The following is a 19,698-nucleotide window of genomic DNA, read 5'->3' as shown; positions in this document are numbered from 1 at the left end:
GATGACAGTCACACTATCACCGGAAAATAATTCTCACTTGCGTTTCAGGCGGATTGCGAGGATTGTTTCCCTCCCGAACAACCCCCAGTAATATGATATTGCTGATATTTCAGCAAGTATATTTGATCGGGCCGCCTAATTCTCAGCCAGCCATGAGAAGGGAAATGGCTGAGAAATGAACTTTTAGTTTCTGTAGCTTAGTGCTTAAATTTACGCGCGTCTTCTCCTAGGTCGGTCCCACTGAGTTCAGCGAGGCGCGCTATGCGCATTTAGCTGGGAGTAAAGCCTATTTAACACTGGTGAACCTGCTTCTGAACAGAGATTCAGAGGATCCCGTCGTAAGAAACATATCCGATTCCCCAGCCCCGATCTCTCCTCTGCCACACAAACTTTAAGGGGCTTCTAGAAAATCCTCCCTCTCCTTCGCTTTTATCTGTCACCTGGGGATCATAATATTGGCCTACCTTACAGGGCTGGTTCAAGGATTACAACGAAGTAATATGTGGAGTGCTTTGAACATTCGGAAGCACTAAAAATTAGCCCCCCAGCCGCCGCCGCCGCCGCCACCACCACCTGTATGGAAAGCAAGCTGCTTCTGTTCGATTCAAACTAAACTCTTGTGTCCCAGTGAAGCCGAGTTAAATTAAATCAAAGGGTATTTGTGTCCTATCTTTAAAGTCAAAGTATATCGTAATTCGGTCCTCTAGGAGCAAAAAAAGAGCGTTCTAGAGAAAATAAAAAAGATCCCGATAGTTTCCCCTCCTTAGGTCAGTGAGCTGCTTGGGATTTTTTCCCCCCTCTCTGTGCGGAATCCTTAACCTAAATCTGAAAATAAATGCCAAGGGTGGGGGGGGGATTCAATGGAGCACACATTGCGTCAGAAGAACTAAGTCCCATGGAGTTGAATGGGACGTGCCCTCTTTACACCCAATATTTTACCTACACTGCCTCTGATTCTCTCTAGCCCACAAAAAGCTCGTGCAAGCCAGTTTGCTAACCTTTAAGATGCCACCCCTTCCCCGCCTTTCTTCTCTGGAACTAAGCACTATCCAGGGGGGTTTCAGAGAGGAAGAACCCCGTGGGAAATCGAGCGAGTTTGCCACCCTCCCCGTGTCGGCGGCGTGTCACGTGTGAATCGGCCTTTATAGGCGTGTAGGGCGAGTTTGAGGCCCATGCCCCACCCAGTTAGGCGACTGGTTCCTCGAGGAAGACTGGCCCCCTCCCTTCCCCCCACGGTAGCCCCGGAGGCTAGTTGCGGGGTCGCCACCCACCTGAATTGTAACTGACGAGGTCCACGCCCAAGGCCGGGCTCTTCCTCTTCCTGGGCCGGCCTTTCTGGACCGTGCCGGTGCCGTTGAAGTAAGGCAGCGCCAGGCCTCCTCCCTTGGCCGCCAGCTCGGTGTAGCTCAGCTGCGGAGGCGGGTAGGAGGCAGGATCGGTGCCCTGCAGCAGGCTCTCGAAGTGCGCCCGGCAGTAGACCACGTTGTCCTTCATGCCGAAGTGGTCGCCCGTCGTCAGCGTCTTGTTGCACGTGGTGCAGGTGAAACAGCTCAGGTGGTACACCGAGTCCCGGGCGCGCATCACCATCTCCGAGGCCGAGATGCCCAGGTGGCAGCGGGCACAGCGCTGCACGGAGAACCTTCTGAAGAGAAGAGCGCACAGCGTTAAAGCCAGCGGGCGGCAGGAGGGGCCAGCGGGCACGCCGAGCCCATCCAGACGACCACGCTTGCGGACCTGTTGTCACGTCAAGCGGCCTGCGAACGCTCAGCAGACCGAGAGGTGAAGATGCGCGTAGTTTTCGCAAGAAACCAACCGACGTGGTCGTCTGCATGGGCTACACGCGACTTGTGAAGTTGTGGCGAAGGAGAGACGGGAGGAGGAGAGACGGGGCAAGGAATGGCAAGGGTTTCGTTTTTCGTTTATTTTGTGTTTTGTTTTTGTTTTGTTTATTACTTTAAAAAAAAAAAAGCTTTTGCGAGAGTGGCCTGGCCCTCTTCTAAATCCGTAGTAAGGACTTTAAAAAAAAATCGGACAGAGAAATGAGACTTCAGGTGCCCCATTTCAAATATGCGAGGAGAGAGAGAAGATTAATCATTGTTTTTTGTTTTTGAAGACAGAAGGAAAGTTAAATTGAAAAAACACACACAGTAGAGTGGGTATGAACTAGCTCAAGGGGAGAGGGCTTTTTCCGGGTCTACTGCTCCTCCCGGGGCGCCCCGTTCCCTGCGATTACGCCCCATTGAACCCAACAGGCTTTCCTTCTCTGTCCACAGGCAGAGGAGAGAAAGGGGTGCAGAGTAAGGCCACAGTTCAGTTCCACTGGGGCCTGGAGAGGTTAAGTCTCCTCCTTTGGAATTAACCGGACTTCAAAGCCTTTGGGCTGGATCCTGCCCCAAACCGTCACAACAACTTCTCTTAACATGCTCCGGGGTCCCCACCTGTCTTCCCCCGTTATCTCATGTGCCTGCCTGAGTTGCCCTTTCCTCCGAGCGATTGTAGCGAGACTATCCAGATGGCAAAAATGGCGGGATTCCCCCCCCCCCCGCATTTTTAAGGAGCAAATATGCTTTATGCCCTTGGCACACGTGCTGGTTCCTACGGTTGTCACCCGATTAAAAGGACCGTCCCTCGATTGATCACACTTTCAGATTGGAAAGGAATAAATTGAAGGGGAGGGAACGAAGTGTACCAGTGTGGTTGCTGCAGGCCTCATCCGAGAATGAAAAATATATAATACAGTACTATATATGAATATTTTTGTTATTGGAAACTCTAGCACCAATGTATAGGCATGCATCTTTCAAGAGTTTCAATGATTCATCTAACCAGTTGATCGACTAACTTTTGAGGTTTACTTAGCACGTCAGCCCACATCTCCGTTTTTGTAATAAAAGAGGGAGACAGTCCACAGAACCAAATATTATGACGCCCCCCATCAGGCGAGGAGTCAACTCATACAAATTGCTGGGAGGAGGTCGAGGAGTTTCTGAGATTCAACTGCGCACCGAAACCTCAGATTTGATAATTCCACGGTTGCCTTTTTAGTGGCAACTGCACTTTGCAAGCGTTCAGACGTACTATTTACGACGGTTTAAGCTGACAGGCTCAATTAAGATGAGACTTCTAAGTGGGAAACCTAAAAAAAGCTCTGAATCTAGATACACTGGAAGTTCCTCCTGACAAATCTCCATAGCTCTGGAAACCCAAACCTGATGCTCCGGGACATTTCACTATCCCCCCCCCCCCTTGGATTAGTTTCGTCCCTTTTCGACTGAAAGAGGGAGGTAGAGAGCAGGGAGCAGGTTCTGAGTTGACAACCGCAGGACCTCCAAACTAAGGCATTCTGTCCCCCAGGGCGGAGGAACATTCCATCCCGAGAGAGGAAGAGTTTCACACATTACACCGGTATACACTGATCATGCTCTCCGGGGAGGAGTTCTGTGGAGCCGGGAAGCTGGCGTGATTCTAGGCACGCCTATTTATTTTGGCTCTATCAGGATTGGTAATCATCTGAGGCTTTTAGGCTGCGAAATAAAGCTGAGAATACAGCGGGACATCGTCTTTAAGTTTAGGTTTCCTTGGGAGTTTTGTTCTGGGGATCTCAAAAGCTGTCCAAAGGAAAGGAAAGGGAGGAGGGGGGAGGGGGCAAGTAAACAATACCCTTTCCCATAATTTTTGGAAGATTTCATTAACTCCAACCCTGTGCACCATCCCTTCGAAGTCAGTCAGTGGCACTGATTCCGGAGTGCACCTCTGCTTCCAGGCGCACGTCTCTTGGAGCCCATGTCTCTTGGTGGAAATCAATGGGCAATTGTTCTAGCTTCGGGCCGGGGTGTAAACAGGAGTGTTATAATTCACTCGGAAAGGCTGGGAGGGACCTGGAGAAATCCGGATGCCTCTCTTTAGCAAGGGGGGGGGGGGTTGACACACAAACAAGGCTTGTCTGAGGGCAGCTCAGCGCTAACAAGAGCGCGCGGCCAGGCTGCCCAGCGGGAAGGCCGGATCCGGTTCAGCAGCGAGGGGCTGGCGGAGTGCAAGATGGAGAGCCAAAGCAAGGCCAGGCCAAGCCAAGCTGTCGCCCGCCTGCTGCTAGCTCAGGAGAGCATCTCCTCCGGACCAGCAGTGTGGCCGCGCCGCTGGTTTCAAGGCACGCAGTATATTACACAGCCGGCTTAATAAGGGCGGCAGCCCTGCTGCTCAACAGGGACTAGCAGCGCGATCCTAACGGTTGAATCGCGCGATGGGGCTACCTTCCAAGCACGCAGGGTTAGGGTTTGCAGCCCAGCAAATCTCACTGAAATTCAACACAAGGAGACTTGTGCTTCTTGAGCTGCAAAACGGCGACCCGATTCAGGCTTGGAAGCAAACTCGGATGAACACACTTAGTGTGTGTGTTGGAGGGGTGTTTTTGACAGGAATGTTTTGGGAAGGATATAGCCCACCCATGCCTAGGACCGTTTTTCAAGCGTCCCTCCCGCTGCTTTGAATTGTATCCCGATGCTCTGGAAGAGGAGACACTTTCTCTGCCAGCTTCCCATGCGGAAGTGAGAGAGCTAAGGCTGCCCTTTCTCTACTAGCAAGGAGTTATTGGGGCGTAGGGTGATAGCCGAATTTGCACTCTCCCAGCCCTATTCTAGGCTCTTCCTTGCACTCAAGCCGAGGCCTTTGAGGGCGTATTTCAATTCAACACCTTTATTGGCATATGTAAGACAATAGAATCATAAAAAGGCCATCCATATGCATTATATTTATATTACATACAGTAAAAAGGGAATCCTCCTCAGCCTATTATGTAGACCAAACTATCCCTGATTTAACTTCAAAGATCCTGGTCAGAAATTGTACCAAAGCTCTAGTGAGTGTTGGGGAGTCATCTCTCAAAAGGAACTGCACCTTGAGTTGTTTGTTAGGTGGGGCCTCAAGCCATAGAGAGGACGTTATAAAATCAGCACGGAGGATGTTTACACGTGCGCAACTCAAGGGGTGATTATTTTGCATGTGTGAATGGTCCCCTCGCAGACCAAGCGCTGCCACCCACGTTTTCTTTCACACACATCCAAATGATGCACACATTCGTTCTGAAATCTAGAGCAGGACTTTTATATGACCCGATGTTTGTTCCTTTCCGCGCTGCAACATTTCACACACACGTTCGGTGCTTCACACGGGCATCATGTGCGTCACTTTGATTTCGCCACCCCAGCAGCTAAGCGCCTAAAGCAACGCCCTTGAAAACCACAACAATCGGAGAGGACATGAAAGCTCTTGCTGAGCTTCCCACATTGGGGGGGGGGGTTCCCACCATTCACACGTGAAAGTCATTTTCAGCGGGGCATTGGAACCCCAGAGTGTAAGCAGTTGAGCCAGCGCAGACTGATAAACCCGTATCTGTGCGAACGCGACCCAAGTGGAAACCATGCACGTGTGAAGTGCTCCTCGGCTCCTGGTTGATTTCTCCCAGGAATATCCAATTGAGCCAGGATTGTGGAGGCACCTTTTCTGGTCGGGAGGAGGGGGGCCGGTCTTTTACAGTCCCAGAGGGCAACGTGGCGCTCCCCAAACTGGGTCCCTTCTTTCCCCTCCCTGGGGTGCTTTACCTGTAATAATCCTCCTTGCAGTAAATGCTGCCGTCCTTGGCGAAGCAGGTGAGCTCGGACTCCAGCGCCAGTTTACATTCACAGCACTTAAGACACCGCAGGTGCCACTGCTTGTCCACCGCCAGCAGGTAGTATCTGTCGGAGATCTTCCCTCCGCAGCCGGCGCACAAGGCAGGCTTCTCCGGGCTCAGCGGGGGCATATTCTGCGGAAGGAGAGCCACACTCAACAACAACTCCGGGAGGAATGGGAACGAAGCAGGGCTGCGGGATCAGACCCACCCAGGATCTCCACGAACCCCCAATTAATGACACACGCAGTGGGTCTCAAGGGGGGCAACCCCTAAATAACTTTTGCCAGGAGAATCTACAGGGGCTTCGTCGTTCCCAGCACCCAAAACCTTCCTACTGCTTAGCCATGGCCTCATTCCCGACTTCAAGGCGGTTTGGGTGGGTTTTAGGTCGCGTTTTTCCAGACTCTCTGCGCTTTCCAAGGACCCAGACTTGGGACTTCCAGCCGTATGGCCTCGGAAATGCGAAGAAGCCGCTCTTTTACCGCGGAAGATATGAACTTAGTGAGGGGATTGCAATGCAAGGTTTTACTTCTGCGTTTTTCTGTGCTCCAAAGATACCGAGTTTAACTCCACCCCACCGCACTGTTTTCGTACCCACCGCCAGGATCTTTTTATTTCCCCCTTTTTTCTTTTTCAATTTTTCTTTTTTTGCCTCCTACAAAGGAGAAGCTTCTTCCCAAGGAAGACCTGAAGGCGGCAAACCGAAAGCAGCTCCGTTCTCTTGCAAATAATCAGAGGCCAAGCCTTAAAAAATACTCGGTCCGAAAGACTTCATTACCAAAAAGGGGGGGGAGGGGGCTGAAGAGCGACTTCCCCGAGGAAGTCTGGTTCCAGTTTAAAAGTACGATTTTAAAAGCTCCATCCAAACAATGTTTACTGGAAAGAAAATCCCTTTTATCACACCGGGCCTAACATCCCTGAGTTGGACCGGATTGCAGAAGTTTGGAAAGAAAGATCAAATTCTTCAGTGGTGGAAATGCCAAATAAAGACGAAATGCCCTGCTAAAACGTCGTTTCCCACTCATCTCCTACTTATATATATATAATATATAAATATATAATCGCCTGGATTTTTGCATCCAAAATGCGATCAGTCAGGAAGGCGGGAGAAGGTCTCCCAAGCCGACGACATCTTATGAAAATCTGAATGGATGCAGGGGGTTTGTGAGTTGCTTTTGTTTTCTCCAAAAGTTTATCTTTTGAAAGAAAAAGAAAATCAGAGTAGTGCAGAGAAAGGATTCTTTTGGGGGACGCCACTAAGCCTCCGGCTGATTAAAAATACGAATACCGTTGAATCCCGAAAAGAGAAGAAGGGGAAATCATCTGCCTACCCCCACACCCCCTCAAAAAAGCCCTGGGAGGAGGGAAGCGCTTGAAATGCCAAGCAGAGCCTCCCCACCCCCAGCCTGCTCCAATTCCTTAATGAACTTGGTGGGGGATGGGGAGAGGACCCAGAGGCCAGTTCAAAGAGGCGAGGCTGAGTTTTCTGCAGAGCCATTCCTTCGGTTCATTGTGGGTGCTCAACGGAAGCTCTGAGATTTAGGAGCAAAAGGAAACTTCCTTCATCTCTCACACACACACAGAGAGAGAGTTCTCGGGGAATTAAACCATCTGAAAGGAAGCGGCTTAGTCTGCGTGCAGCTCTGGATTTACTTCATGCTCCTCAATGCAATTCTGGTGAAAATTATGAGACATTTTTATTACCATTTCCGGAAGCTTTGGGGGGGAGGGCGGCGGCCGAGAGAACCAGCCCTTTCTCTAAACCTAATATCACTACCGATTTCTGTTCTGTTTGGGTGCTGTACTTCTCCCCCCCCCCCCAAGCTGCGCCGTTAGGGTTGAAAAGCGAAGGTAATCTATATATTAGCAGAAAAGCATTCGAAGAGTTTAGAAAGAGAATATTTCGTTTTAAGTCGGGTCTCTTCACCCTCTCCATAAACACTTTGTGTTGGTAGTTATGCTGGACTTTAAATGAGCCTTTGCAAATTGTTCGGGAGGAAATCTTGTCCGAATTTTCTAATAATAAAAAAATTCAAAGGAAATGCGTTTATATAAATGGCGATGCTGGTACCAAGATGTTGGATGTGCGGATGGGAGCTAAACTCCGCCAAGGTGTAGAAATTACGGCAGCGCGCAAATTACTCCCTCCGCTTCTTGCTAGACACGGCGATATTAAACATTACTTCCAGCCCTGTTGCAATCAGATTTAATCCATAACATAACAGAAGGCAAATGCCCCTGGACTTGCTTACGAATAAATGCGTTTTATTAGGACCCGGCTGCTAAGCGTATACTGGACGGTATATATAAGTGCATGCATGCATGCGTGTGATAAATGTATGGTTTTAACCGCAACCTGGAATGATCCAGAACAAACTTGTTGGACCCCCGAGATTCTTTACTCGGAAGTAAGTCCCACTCAACTCAAGGAGAAAGTCTTCTCTAGTAAATTTATATATTTTTACTTAATTCAGACGGGCTGGACTTTTTGATTGGATCCCGCTTTCATTTTTATTTGCATCACATTTTTTAAAAAAACGAACAAAACAAACCACCACGAACAGGACTGAACTCTTCCTTGACCTTACTTGGAATGAAAATTGTGATTTCACAATATTCGTAGGCTCTTGCTGCAATATATAGATAGTGAAATATGGCTATTCAAACGGCCGAATAAAAATCCTCCCGAATTTCAAAGTGGAGAAATGCTCTTTTTAAAACTGCAACTTTCGCGGAGTTCATGGAAGCCCGCGATCTCGGCAAGCTCAGTTTCGATGTAAACAAGCAGAAAGCTGACTTTGCGAGGAGAAACTGTCGGGAATGGGAACGTGAGGCTCCGATGCCCCTGCAATATTTTGGTTGATTGATTCTTCTAGCTACACTTTTATTTTTTCTCCCGCTCTCCCTCTTCCATTCCCTTCCCGTCCTTCAGGTTGGCGACCCGCGTCTTCCCCCCGACACCCCCTATGCCCCGCGCCTGCACTCCTTACCGCTTCCCGGCCGTTCATCTGGGCGCCTTTGGCCAGGCGCGACTCGGTCTTGGATCTCCTCTCCATCTCCTCCATGATGCCTTGGATGTGGCCTCCGGAGATGCCGTGGAAAAGCATGGCTGGGGGGCGGAAGGGGCAAGCGGTTCCTTCGGCTCGACACCCCACTATTTCCATATACAGGCCCCAGAGTCTTGGGCTAGAGCATCCGAAGCGCCGGGAGGCGGAGGCGGCGGCAGAAGAGGCGAGACAGCCCGCGGGGAAGCAGCGTCGCGGCTCCGGGCCGGAAGGCAGGCGAGGCGGGCCGGACGGACGGCGAGCAGCAGCAGCAGGAGGAGGAGGAGGAGGAGGAGGGTCTCTTGCGGAGCTGCCCCCCGCCTCGTGGCGCAAGGAGAAGGCGCCTTCCTGGGCGGGCAAGGAGGGAAACGACGCCGGACCCCAAAAAAAGGGAGGAAGAAGGGGAAAAAGTGTGATGAAGAAGAAGAAATAAAAGGGGAAAAGGAGGGATTGGGCAGAGCAGAGACGAAGCAAAAAACCCACGAAGCGGAGACTTGTCTTGCAGCTTCCTGAACTAGAAAAACGGGAGTTTTTTGTGGGAGGGGGAGGTGAGCAAAAACTATTATGGCCCTCAAAAGGGGAGATTAATATTCTTATAAAATCAAAGAAATACACAAATTAAAACCAAACAAGGGTTTGTAAGGGGGGTGCAGGGGAAAGGGAGGGGGTCGGTTATTTCTCCAAGCAGCGATCCCTGGTTGCTTGAAAAGTTCCCACTTGCCTCTAGGTCGGATTTGGGACTGCTGCTCTCTGCGGCTCCGTCCAATTTGTTGGAGGCGAAAGCCAACCCATTTTGGATAATTCAGGAGGAGGAGTTCTCGCCCGCGAGCTGCCACCAGCTCCCCCCCCCCAACTCTCCCTCCCTCCCTTCCTCCCCGCAAACTCCCTTCTTATACAGACAACAAAGAGCTGTCAAACTCCTCTCAGCCCCCACAGAGATGGGCAAGAGCGGTGACAAATATTCCTAGGGAGGGGGAGAGCCAGACCCCCCCTTGCAACCACGAGGAGGGAGGGGGTCTTTTTTTTTTAGGGGGGTGGCTTGTGTGGGCCCAGATTGTATTCCTGCTCCTCCCACCCTCACCCTCACCCCCTCCTCCTCCAGTCCATCTCCCTTCCTCAAATCCCTATCCGGCGTTCAGTACTCAAGTTCAAAACGCATTTTAACAATGGCAAAGTGTGTGTGTGTGTAAGAGAAATAAGAGAAAAAGGCGGATTTCTTTGAATGAATCTGGGCTTTGGAGGGACTTTGCTGGAAAGAAAGAGGCACAATCTTCTCCACCTTAAGCAAATCCCCAAGTCCCACCTTGAGCTGAGCAAGCCGGGGAAGCACGTGGCTGCCATCCCGCGCACGCCTTCTTGGAAGGGAGGGAGGATTTTAAGATCAATCCACTGACCGACTTCCTGGCCAAGGTGCACAGGATCGCACTGCGTACATTTTTCGCGGTTAGCAATCTCCCAGCTGCTTCCGTTGGGCGGGATCGCGCCCTCAAGAGTGGAAGCCGGTTACTCCGGAGGGAGCCCCTGCTTCGCTTCCATGGCCCCCAATTCCACGCGAAAGAACCGAGGGAGCAGATTTAAGAAATCTCGCGGGTTGGGGATCGGGAAGCGGGACTTTGCGCGTGTTGGGAGACGCCTTTTCTGGAGGAGCACTTTTCATCTCTCGTAGGCAGACCCGAAAGAAGAAACTTCTCTGTTTCTTACCGTTTTAGTGTTTTAAAATATGGGTTTCATCTGATTCCAGACCTACGCTAAAAAAAGGCAGGGGATGCGTCGTATAATGTTAGAGTAAGGGAACAATTGAACCGAGAAAGACATTAACCTCAATTTGAGAACATATTTGAAGTAAGGAATATCAGGTTTAGGGAACTCCCTAATGGGGTGGGCTTTAGTGGTTGTGGATTCAGCTCTTTAATGACTTTCAGCCATTATCATGTGATCGAGAAAACTCCTTTCATTGGATCAGCGGAGTTGCTCAGCTGTGGGGCGCAAGCTTCCAGTCCCACAGCACTCTTCTCCAGGCAGAAAGGAAAGCGCACCTGGGAAGCCAGCTGTTTCCGCCCTCCGGACACAGCTTGGTCCATGGCAGGTGCCGGACCCTTCCACCTTGGGAGAATCCTATAGGTTTGGGGCCAACACAGGAATCCTCATCTCCTCTTTCTCTCCCCTCTCTTTGGTACATTTATTTCCCCTTTTCGCCTCCCTGTTGACTTTTCACATTGCTGCCCCGACCGGCTGTTTCCTGACCTCCCCTGAAGCAAGTCTCCCTTCAGAAATGCCCGCCGCAGAGTCTAGTGTGACTCCTGAAATGGCATCACTAGCCTCCACTGCCTTTCCCCCAAACGCTTTCCTTCCAAGCCACGGACCTTACTGGGCTGGAAGAGATAACCTTCCTTCCCTCCCACTGTTTGTTAGTGGTTCTTTAGTCGTGGGGCGCGAGGGTGGGATGGAAAAGGGCGCCCTTTGCGTCTGGATAGGTCTCTCCCTCTGCATCAACCGGTCGAAAGGCAGAAAGCAACTCAGAAAACACATTCGAACCGAGAAGAGAAAGCCAATCAAGTGAAATAAGCTTGGATTATAATTTTTTGAAACACACAAAGAATTCCTCTCTTTCTGTTGGCACGCCCGAGCCCAGAACAGCAGGGCTGTCTATTTACGGTAAGTAATGCAATTAGGAGAGAAATCTCCCATTGAAAGGGGAATCTGAGACAGACACAGAAACCGGTGGAGGAAAAGAGAGAGAGAGAGAGAGAGAGAGAGAGAGAGAGAGAGAGAGAGAGAGAGAGAGAGACGGACAGACCCAGGACTTTTCACGGATCAAGCTTATTTGTGGCAGGACCTACACACACACACACAAACAGAGAGAGAGAGATGGCCGGAAAAGGTTACAATGGAAAGACTTTCCTTGGGCGCAATGCCGCCCCTCTGGAATCCTAGAGGAGAATTGCGACGGCTTTGAATGGAGCAGAACCTGCAGCCCTATGAGCTCGTTGCTGTGGATCCCTCTGTGGGTCAAGCCTCTCCGGACCCAAGTATATGTGTGGCTGCGGCCTCTGCTCTCAGTGGTAGTCAGGCACGTCTCTTGAGAAACATGTCCACTTGAATGCCACGAACAGGCTCTTCCGTGGGCGTAGGATTGCAGCCTAAGCGGGCAGACTCTAGTGCGTTTTCTGAAAAAGCCCCACTACATTCGATGGGGCTGGCCCGTACAGGATTGCAGCCTACAACTGGAAGCATGGGACTCCGTGGAGCTGTCTTCTGAGGATTAAGCTGATCTACAGGAATATGAGGCTAGGAGTGAAAAAGAGGGACAGTTTAGGATTTGCTCCTTGAAGGGACGGGTCAGATTTTGTTGGCAGGAAAAGTGCGGGTCGCTCTGTCGTTTGGATGTTACCTGAACCGCCAGGTCTAAAACCGTTTAGTAGGTGATAAAAACCACACTTGTTTCTCGTTGTTTTAAACAGATCCAGGATCAAAAGAGGGTATGCGGATATTTAAAAGGTCGGAGCTGTGGTGTCAAGAGGAGCTTCGTTCTAAAGCTCTATAAGGTTCTACTGTCAACCGCCTTTGGCACTCCAGCTGAAAGGCGATAAGCACTAAAAACAACAGCAACCGTGAAATTCATTTCCATATGATGCAATGGAAGGGAGGATTAATACTGGCAACTGACAAGCTAGAAGGCAAATTTGACTCTCACTAGGAAAGCCACTTTCATGGAGTCAGGACAGGATGCCGAATGCTTCAGTCACATGATGCCCATTGGTGGGATAAATGTTTTTTTTTTTTTACATAGACTGTATATATTATATTTACCGTCATTTATTTATTTATTTATTTATTTGTTAGTTATTATTTGCTAAAAATAAAGCCGGCTAGGAGCAACAGCAAAAAGGGAGTAGGCCGCCATTTCCCTCGGGCTTGCTGAGCGCGTAGAGACACTTGGCCGAGCGCAGTTGGAGACAGAATGCTGGCCTCCAATAATAGGCCAGGACCTAAAGCCATTCTTCGGTTCCTCACTGGGGCGCTGGGCTGGGCCTCGTCCTCGCCGCCCTCTCCAGCCACCCTCCTCTTGTAACACGAACCATACTTCGCATTCTCTCCAGAGAGAGAGAGACTCCTAGGCTGCTTCTGCGCATAAGGGTCGGCGACTCGAAGTCCTGCTGCACCCAGGCAGCCCCTAGCCCTCCAGTGAAGTCAGGGCGCCGAGGGCTTAACCAGGTCCTGCCTGCGGGCTTCCCAGGGGCATCTAGATTGCCATTGTGAGAACAGGCGGCTGGCTTTGGGTGGTCGCTGACCCGATGTCCAGTAGGACTCTTCTTAGGTCTCCAAGCACACTTACAGGGTTGCTTTTCAGTGAACATGTTTAGGGTGCAACACTATGCCCAGGTTGCAGGCCGGGTACCTGCAGTTTAAACCATAAACGCGCAGTTGATCTCCTGGTTCCCAAATGATGACGGTCTAACTATGCTGCCTGTCTGCCTATCTCTGCTTTCGCCTTTTCATCTTTCTGTCTTGGAACTGGAGATTCCGATGGAAAAAGTGATCTCTGGATAGGTGATCTCTCCAGGTGAGCGCTCTGGAAAGGATTTGAAGGCTCCCTCTTCTCTCCTGGAAGAACCCCAGAAAAACCATTTCCGGGCTGAAGCTCTTTTCCTTCCTGGGTCTGTAATCGAAAGCGAGAGCATTGCTCTCTTCTTAGGAAGTTGCTTGCTTCCCTTCCCTTCCCCCTCCAGACTCCTTTGCTTGTTCTTGGCTAGGAAGGCAAAGCCGGAACGGCTGCAGGAGCAGAACAAAAAATGCCGGGTCCTTCCGAGACGCTGCAGCCGCTAGGAGCTTACAGTCTTAAGGCGCAAAACTGAAAACTGAAAAGCCCAGGGAGCGTTCTCCCCTTGAAACCAATGAGGATCTTGACAGAGCTTCACTTTGGCTGGATCGTGTCCTAAATTTAGACGGGAGGGGAAGCGAAATAATAACGTAACCAAAACCCCGCCTCCTTTTCTCTAGAGTTGGGCACGCACGCTTCATTCATGAAAAGCAACCCTAAAGTTGTTCTGGGTCAAGTTTTGATATTTTTGAGAGGACTCCCTTCGGAGCCTGATCCTTCACACAAAACCTACCTCGCAGTGTTATTGCGAGGGGTGGGGGAATAAACACCTACAGAAATGACGACAACGTGTTTCCTTTTCTGCAAGAACTCAGCCAAGGAGACCCGGGTGTTCCCACCTTATCTAAACACACTCATCCAAAATCCACCGTCCTCGGAAGCAACCCCAAACACTGCTGCTGCTCTTGCGCAAGGGCGCAACCCGATCCTATGCTTCTCTACCCAAAAACGAACCCCACACCGACTTTAATGGGGGTTTCCTCACAGGTCAAGGGCACAAAGGATTGTCGCCATAAGGCGTGTTGTGTTGGACAGCAGCACCTCCCGGGTCTTCCCCCGGAGAAGGGATGTTGAGGAGTTTCCTGCGAAAAGCCGGCGAGTTTCCGAAGGCCTTTCTTTCAGCACGTCAAGGTGAATCTCCTTCAATTTCTTCTTTCCAGATCTCCCTTTTTTTTCCTCGGGAAGCTGGAAAGGGCTTCCGCTTGCAGGAAGGCTGGAGGGGGCGAAGGAGGCGTCTCGGAGAAAGAGCTGGCAAAATACCCCCCGGGTATGTGAGCAATTGGGGGCAGGAGGAGTTGCTGGTGGGAGAGACGGAGAGATACAACCGCGCTCGGGAAATCCTAGAGGACGCGCAAGGTGAAAGCCAGCGGCTAAACGAGGGTTGCCCTGTTGTTGGCATATACTTTGGGTTTGGAAGAGAATGCCCTTTCCCTGTTTGGGGCCTGCAGCGAAACATAGCTTGTAGACGCCCCAAATTAGGAAAAACATTTTTTTTTGGGGGGGGGGGGGGTGTCAAGCATTGTGGAGCCACTGGGCGCAGAAGCTCCCGGACGCTCTGTATAAATGCGGATTTATTTATTATCATAATTATTGCCACCATCATAATTAATAACAAATAGAATGGATTGCTATCGTTGTTGCTTTTGTTATCATAATCATCATTTCGTATAGATGAAGCGCCAAAGGGGAGGGCACCAAGCCTGTTCTTACAACAGAATCTGAATATAGCAGATAACCTGCGCTCCTTGTTGGAGCATTAAATGGTAGATAGTGACAAGCGTCGTTTTCACACGGCCATCATGCTTATCCATTGTCGTAGGAGGAGAAGGGTTTTTTTGGGGGGGGAGCGGAATACGGGGGTGTAGTGAAATACAAAGCTCCAGATTTTGCACTCCGCGCTTCAAGGCGCGTGGAGGATGGATGGGGGCGATTTGTTCGGCTCGGGCTAATCCCCCGGTAAACGGCTCCCCCAGCCTCGGGAACAAAACCGTTGGCGGCGAGCCTGCGAAGCAGCCGGGCTTTGGCACAGGCAAGCAACATGCTCCGGCGAGAGGGTTTAAAGAAATAAAATAGAAATCCAAGCGATTATCAAGAGAAGAGAGGAGATGGGGAGGGGAGCCACTGGAACCCTCCGTCCGGCCCCTGTTCCGCCACAGGCGAGGGTCTAAAGCCTATTACAGCGTGAAGGGGGCTTGTCTTTGCCTCTAGGACAAAGTATCCACGTGCGGATTAATAACTGACCAACAAATAATTAGACAGAGGGAGGATAAGGAAACCCGAAAGCGGAGACGGCTAATCATTTTGCTCTACGCACTGGCTCCCTCTGAACGGAAAGTGGCCTGGCTCTGTTTTGATAGAGCAGTGGGGACCTGAGAGAGAGAGAGAGAGAGAGAGAGAGAGAGAGAGAGAGAGAGAGAGAGAGAGAGAGAGAGAGAGAGAGAGAGAGAGAGAGAGACTCAGAAGGGTGACTGATTCTATCCACATCATCGCGTAAAGGGACAAGGCGAGTCACTCTTCATCGTCTGAGTGACTGTGGACCAAAAATCACCAACAGATTCCTCCTTTCAGGGGAATCTTGGATCTCAGACGTCCCCCAGTCTTTCAAAAGACACCGCTTCCTGATCTTCTCCTCTGCTAGAGGGAGCTAACGATAGATCTAGCTATGTTTGGAGCGTTATAATCCCTGTTCGGGGCCTCCAGAGCTGGCTGGCGATGAAACATAACTGTCTCCAGGTTGGCTCCAGAGTGTGATGATGGCATTGAGAAAGCAAAAGGTCCCAGGGTGTCTTCAGTGGGGCTTACTCTCATCTGAGTTGGCAAAGGATTGCACTCTTAATCATACATGTATAGGCTGAAGGGACCATTAATATTATGATTAAGGGTGCAAGCCTACGCACACTTCCTTGGGAGTAAGCTCCACTGAAGATGCATCTCACAGGCACCTAGTGTGCACAAGGCTGCCAAAAGTTCAGGGCTTCCTTGGATTCAACGAAGCACGTGCTCAGATCCTTTCCTTGACATCAGTGGGACTTGACTTGCTTAAGTGAGTCTGGTTCAAGTCCATTGTATTGAAGAGCGCAGTACACCTATATTTTAGAAAAACAAAGGAAGCGCCCAGAAGGAGCAGAATTATTTTGGTAATCGCCTCCTGAATCTCACACGCACATCAAGCGCAGGAACGGAATCAAAATGTCAAACAAGGCAAAGGAGGCAAAAGTCCCTCCAAGATAAGTCTCCCCTTCTCACTAGTCTTTATCGAGGACTCCTTTTCAGGGATGTTGTTTTTTCAGTTTAAGGTTCCAGTGGTACCAAGCGTCGGCTCGCCTTCCTTCCCCTGTCTGTTTCCTCTGGCTGTCTCAAGAACCATTTTTTTGCTGTTTACTGAGGTTCCCTCATTTTTTAATTTTTAACTATTACTCATTTGTGCCGGGACCAACAGGCAAGAAGCAAAAGAAACCTTCCAAGGATGCCCATGTTCAGATGAGAAAGAGAAATAAAAGTTTTCTCCTACCCGATTAAACTGAAAGGGGGGGGGGGGAGGATGATTTGGAGCAAAGCAACGAGGAGCTTTTAAGAAGCGGACAGAAAAGCCCCTGGCGCCGGATTGCAGGTCTCCAGCCTCCAGCCAGAGAAAGAGGACCGTAAAAAGGGGGGGAGGCGGCGGCCGGGTCTGTAACGCGAAAGGGGTTTTAAGAAAAGGGCTTCTGGAGCTAATAATGGAAGCTCTCCTTGTATACCTCGCCCGCCTGCGACTCAAGCCAGTTTGCCAGCGAGGCGAGGCGAACCGAGGTAGGGAAAAGGCGCACGGAGAGCGCGTAAAAATTCACATTGCAAAAGGAGGGTTGGTTTTATTTCTGGCGAGCCCAGATGCAAAACCCCCGCGCTCAAAGAAACCCCTTCTTCCCTTGAAGCAGCCCCCCAAACCTGCCAGCTTGACTTCTAAGCTCCACCACCGACCGGATCCTGTCCAGATAAGGCACCCACACACCCACACAAAACACTCAAAACACGTCTCCATGCCTCAAATGGGAACACACCTGAGGAAATGCAGGTTGCTGTTGTAAAAGTTATTGTTCTTATTTTTATCGCCATCATCATCATCATTATTAGCAGCAACAACCCTGAGATCTGTAGCAAACGTTCAAGGCAGCGTCTTACCTGAAGAGGTCTAGAAAGGGGTGTTTATTTGGGGGCCCCCAAAGTGGTTCCTCCTTAAGGAGCAAGAAAGGGGGATGGGTTTGGGGATGGAGGAACGGAAGGGAGAGACGCGGTGATGTAACCAAGAATAGGAGGTTGGTCCTTCTCGCAAAGGATTCCTGCGTTAATTAAAAAAAAAACTAGCTAATTGGGGGTGGGGGTGGGGAATGAGAGTTCCGCTCTTTCTATTTCCTTTCTCTCTTTCCCGTCCCCCGCCCCCCGATCGCAATCTCCACCACACCTCTATGGAGAACTGGCGCAAATGTCTAACCTCTGGCATCTTATACCACAGCGCCTTGCTTTTGAGGGGATCTATAATCCCATGTAGAAATGCGGTTAGTAGTAATACTAATAGATAGAAATTCCCTTTCCCAGCAAATGAAAAGCAATAATAAATAAATAAATAATAATTATGAAATCGGACCCTACCTGCCAGTATTCGCAAAGCTGCGAGGTCTGCCTGCTTAGCACTCCATCAGTGATCAGGTGAGGGAGACCTTGCGGTAAAGAAAAACGAGGGAGCCAAGAGCATGACTGGAAACGAGGGATGAAGGGAGCTGCCAAGCGTCTCCTCCCCACCCCACCCCCACCCCCCGCTCCCCAATAGATGCATCAGGGGGGGGGAGAGAGAGACGCTGTTTGGCGCACAATGCAACCTCCCTTCGCTTTGCCAGGATTGAGGTCTAGGTGGATTGATTTACAAGAGCGCCTCAGCCTCGATTCCTGCGCGCTCCTCTTCTTGTCTGAAAGTGCGAGCTCTGTGTGTTTGTGTATATTGAAATACATACATACATACATATATATATATGTATTAAAGGAAAAAAGAACACTGTTGCTAGCCTACGGGATGTCTGATGCCTTCCCATTAAAAAGAACTATCTCTCTCTCTCTCTCTCTCTCTCTCTCTCTCTATCGTCAACTTGATGTGATCTGATCTGATCCGCGGATGCGGAGAGAAGACCTGGCTTGGCCAGCTAAAGAGGAACTTGAAGCGCACAGGATTATTCTAAGGGAAAGCAGGGAGGACTGCAGAAGCACGGGCCCCTTCTTAACTCAATTAAATAAAGAATCAGGTGCTTGTAGGAATGGGATTCACTCTTGTTGCTCTTTCCTTCCTTCCTTCCTTAGGATGACAGCAATGCCCCTGAAAGAGCGATCCACCGAGGCCAAAGAAACAGGGGAGACAAGGCGAGGGTTGGAAGTCACCTTGCAAAGACTTGGGGAGAATCACTGCACAGACTTTATTCCCAGAGTTGAAAAGGACAAGGACGCAATCGACGTGGGGAAAGTCTCCTGCGCAAGCCCCCGCCCCTTCGCCCAGAAATGAATGAGGTTAGTGGTTTTGCTCGGCTGATGGCGCCCGTTTCAACCGAGCTGCCTCCGCAGGTGAAGTTCCCAGTCGATTGTCTCGCTAAGACCATCTTCCTCTTGCACAGGAATGCCAAGAGGATTTATATTTTATGATATTGAATAAAATATTTGAATGGCAATGCCCATCAACTTGGAGGGGGGGTCAAATATTTTAGGGGGGGCGAAGGGACCTCGGCCCTTAGGAATTGGCTCCTTTGCTCCTGCAGCTGGTTATTTGTAGCCCGACCCTAAGAACGCCTTACTTGGAATTTCGATGCCATTCTGTTAAAAACAAGAACTAGCAGCGGAATAAAAATTAATTCCCATAGTTACATGTTTACGACCAGCCACAAAAAATCGCGGTTTCTGTCCACAACAGGAAGGGGGGGAGGAACTGATAGCTGATCAATAATGTGAAACCGTGAGAGGAGGATGGTCGCTCTCCTCTCGTCTGCTTTTATCTCTTGTGCAACCTTTCTCAATTCAGCTCCACGTCATGATAATTCTCTGTGATCAGTTCCTTCATCGACTAATGATGATGGGATGATCAACTTTGTTCATATCTGGGATGAATGGCTTTTAAACAACAACAACAACACAGAAGGTGAATATATCTAAGAGTTGGGTGGGAAAGAAATCTGTCTCACGCGAGTGGGTGAGACAGCGCATAAGCTTCTTCACAGCGCATAAACTTCTTGTTTATTTTTCTCTTTTTCCAAAAATAAAAAAATTAAACGTCCTGTATTTTAGACACTAAATAAATCGTGCCACCGAGCCACCGAACCACCGTCACTTTCCAGTTGTCAAAAATACTGGGTAAGATCCAGCCCTTCTAAGACTCGTCGATTTCAGTGAGTGGAGTGGATATGTGTTTGTGTGAGAGAGGGGAAAGTCTTTGTGCCGAGGCACACAGAAGAGAGTGGCATATGGCCACCTTTCCAAAGGGAGGGTGGGATGTGGCGAGACAAGCGTGGTCCCACTTTAGTTGGAGGAACTAAGTTGGTTTGGCTTTAAAAGCACCCCACAAAGTATTTTACTACTGCTGGAATAAGAGCTTC

At 50.0% G+C, this 19,698-nt stretch overlaps 1 protein-coding gene across 3 annotated transcripts in view; it reads right to left on the bottom strand.

Annotated features, from left to right (window-relative positions):
* The window catches only part of LHX9 (LIM homeobox 9), a 45,850-nt gene extending 28,019 nt beyond the window's left edge, over positions 1-17,831 (bottom strand). Inside the window, exons 1-4 of one of the 3 annotated variants that reach the window (XM_033151422.1) lie at positions 17,720-17,831; positions 8,659-9,060; positions 5,598-5,800; positions 1,272-1,642 (exon numbers count right to left, since the gene is read on the bottom strand). In XM_033151422.1, the coding sequence (XP_033007313.1) occupies positions 1,272-1,642; positions 5,598-5,800; positions 8,659-8,832 (748 nt within the window). In that variant the 5' untranslated portion in view covers positions 8,833-9,060; positions 17,720-17,831. Of the gene's footprint in view, positions 1-1,271; positions 1,643-5,597; positions 5,801-8,658; positions 9,270-17,719 lie in introns of those variants that run through there. The other 2 variants (XM_033151423.1, XM_033151424.1) reach the window with 2 other exon arrangements.
* Between the last annotated feature and the right edge of the window lie 1,867 nt (positions 17,832-19,698).

Source organism: Lacerta agilis, chromosome 6 (genome assembly GCF_009819535.1).
Source record: "Lacerta agilis isolate rLacAgi1 chromosome 6, rLacAgi1.pri, whole genome shotgun sequence".
Lineage (NCBI taxonomy): Eukaryota > Metazoa > Chordata > Lepidosauria > Squamata > Lacertidae > Lacerta > Lacerta agilis.
Note: the sequence above shows the minus strand (reverse complement) of the source record. Positions and strands in the feature narration are given on the sequence as shown.